This window comes from Malus domestica, chromosome 03, assembly GCF_042453785.1.
Source record: "Malus domestica chromosome 03, GDT2T_hap1".
NCBI classification, from domain to species: domain Eukaryota; kingdom Viridiplantae; phylum Streptophyta; class Magnoliopsida; order Rosales; family Rosaceae; genus Malus; species Malus domestica.
The window spans coordinates 7,282,894-7,285,800 of record NC_091663.1 but is presented as its reverse complement, the minus strand read 5'-3'; the positions used below and the strand labels follow the sequence as shown (position 1 = coordinate 7,285,800).

Below are 2,907 nucleotides of genomic sequence, written 5' to 3'. Positions count from 1 at the left end.
GAAAAGAAAAAAATGACCATTAAACACAAAAGGGCCCCAAGTCAGCTGCTTTGAAGCCTAGCACACAAAAAACACTAAACAGTGAAGCCCTAAATAAGCTACAGTCTTTGTAGCTACTGCCTCCGCCGCATAGTTAAGGCTCCACGCCACGATCAACACACTCTGTTACCGCCTTGACTGCCTACGATTCCACCAGCACAAACCCTATTGTTGAGTAAAAGAAAGGTCGCAACATCCTCCTAGGACCACCATAACAACGATTGCCACCACAAAACATAGAAGTCCACACGAAGAAAAATCCCACAGGCAACATCGCCAACGAATGCGAACAACATGAATGACCAACAAGGACCAACAAAGGGGGTGGTGTGAACACCTGAGCCGAAGCTCTACACATCCTCCCTAAATTCCACGACAAATCACGTAGAACACAGACGGTAATCGATTGAACTTGTAAATGGATGGGAAGATGATGGAACCCGTTGATGAAGATGATGGGGAGAGATGAACTGTGAGAGATGGAAAAAAAGAGGTGATTTGGATTTGGGAGCAATTGAAATCAAAGGCAAGAAGAGCAACAAAGTGATGGCAGAAGATGCAAAATTACACACTTAATTACGAATTAAATTTCAAATTCTATAATCTTCATAACACGCAGAACCAAAGATGTTTTGCTACAAATTGAGCCAATTTCGTGCTGCTTTTTTTTATGAACACAGAACCCCAAACCGGCAAACTCGAAAGTTCTTCGAAACTCAATGCTATAATAATAAAAGTATTTACACTGATGAATATTTCAATAAATTAATAAACAAAACAAAAAAAGAAGAAGAAGCCAAAACTGTGGTCTTTCTAATCATCCAACACCCACGCCCTCCTACGCCGGTGTACGAACCGCCCAAACACCGAACTTGACTGACTTCTAGTCAAACCCGGCCCGGATTCAGATTCCGACCCGGACCTCGAAGACGATGAATTGGAACGTAATCGCCCCCAGAACGAAGCTATATTACGAAAAGCACTCCGAATCCCGCGACTTTCGCTCCCTCTACTCCTCGATGCCCATAATACCCTTCTTGGAGCCCCGTTACCATTGAACCCGCCGTCCATTTCTGTGTACACAACCGGTAATTCCCTCTCGCCGGGTCTTCTGCCGCCGGAGAATCTCCCCACGGCAAATCCGCCGCCGGGTAATCTCCAGATGGTCAAACCCATCGTCTCTTCCTCGATACCCGGATCCGAATTACGGTTGTTTTGGTCAGCGGGCAGCTCGTGTCGACAAACCGGGCACGAGTTACGCATTGAGAGCCAGGGGAGGATACAATCCGGGTGGTATATGTGCTTGCAGGGCATTTCTCGGGCCTCCGACCCGAGTTCGAATGCTTCTTTGCAAACGGCGCAGTGCGAGTCCGACCCGACGTGGGTATCGGCGATTTGAATAACGGGCATAGATTCCACAGCGGATTTAGACGCAGGCGGGTTTTCAGGTCTGCCCAAACCGTTGATTTCAATCTGGGAGAGCTGTTCAAGTAAGCGGTCGAAGCCCGAACCCATTAAAAGCTCGGACATGGTGGGCGGAAGTGGTCGGAGCCCCGACCCCGCGGCGTCATTATAGTAGAGTTCGAATGTGTTGGACTCGGTATCGGCCTCGGTGCCACGTAAGACGATGACCGGGTTGAATAGAGAAGACCGGTCGCCGGAGGCCCGTCGTACCCGGCGGGAGGTCGGAGTCGGGTTTTGGCCCCGTTCTTCCTCGTGGCGGTGGGAGGACGGGAATCTACGGCGGAGATGGTTCGGCTGCAGTAGCGGCTGTGGCATCGTCTCGATCTCTTCGAGGAAGCCGGTTTCGCAGTGGGGGCACAAGAGGGCGGAGTCCAGAGCAAACACGCGGACGAAGCGAGTGCATCTGTAACACCAATACGACGTCGTCGGCGGCGGCGAAGGCATGGCCATGAGGTTTAGAGATCTGAAGGGGAAGAGAGAGAAAGAGTTCTAGAGAGAGAGGGAGAATGAGAAATGAGAAGTGGAAGGGAAGAAGAAGAGCATTTTATTGAGGTACGCGTGGGAAGGTGGAAAAGGACGAAATAGGGTTCGTTGCGTGGCGCGTGGAGTCACGACACAGATTAAATGAATAAACCACATAATTTGGGTTTTTAGTCCATTAGGAAAGTGTTAAGACAATAATTTAAGAGTAAATATCATTAAACACAACTGCTCCACTATTATAATTTTTATGATTTTTCCAAGTTGGAAAGAATAGGAATTACCTAAAAATTTTAAATAGTTATTTAGACGTATTTTTTTTATTCTTATTCCCAATTTTTCTATAAGTTGTTATTGAAAATAAATGACAAAAAACCAAAATATTGTGCACCACAATTACCCTTGAGCGAAATAATAGTTATACAAGCGTTACTAAGAACCAGGAAAAAAGAAAACTAATAAAAATGGCTTGAAAACTTTGAATTTTAACGATAAAGACAAAATAAAGGGTAAAGTGAATAGTACTAAAATTGACTTTTTATTGTAAAAATGTGGTTTTTCGTTAAAGTGAACAGTAGCGGAAACTTTTCGCTAAAGTTCCTTTAGGAAAATGAATTTGAGACCTCGAGTGCATGAGTCCTATTAGCTTAACCAACTACGCCTCAAACTGCAGCTCTTTTATTAATTTTATTTTAGATATTAAGACTTTGTTTTTCAACACTATTTTTTCCTATCTCTCTCCATTAGAAAAAATAAATTTATCACAAGATGAGATAAGAAAAACACTGTAGAAACTTTCAATAGGTTAAAATCTTGATTGTGTCGGACAAATAAAATGGTTAGACCTCCCACATATATAATTTTTTTTAAAGAACTATTATCATTAAATTCGACTAGAAACGTTTACATCAGAAGTCAAAGCAT

General features: G+C 44.0%; 1 protein-coding gene across 1 annotated transcript; it reads right to left on the bottom strand.

Annotated features, from left to right (window-relative positions):
* Nucleotides 1-615: 615 nt before the first annotated feature.
* Nucleotides 616-2,039, bottom strand: LOC103420583 (E3 ubiquitin-protein ligase RDUF1). Its single transcript, XM_008358646.4, has one exon. It carries the CDS (start codon nucleotides 1,951-1,953, stop codon nucleotides 853-855), a length of 1,101 nt encoding a protein of 366 aa, XP_008356868.1. The 5' UTR covers nucleotides 1,954-2,039; the 3' UTR covers nucleotides 616-852.
* Between the last annotated feature and the right edge of the window lie 868 nt (nucleotides 2,040-2,907).

What these genes read in the sequence shown, in the direction of transcription:
- LOC103420583 (XM_008358646.4), bottom strand. Translation starts at nt 1,953, where the DNA reads ATGGCCATGCCTTCGCCGCCGCCGACGACGTCGTATTGGTGTTACAGA.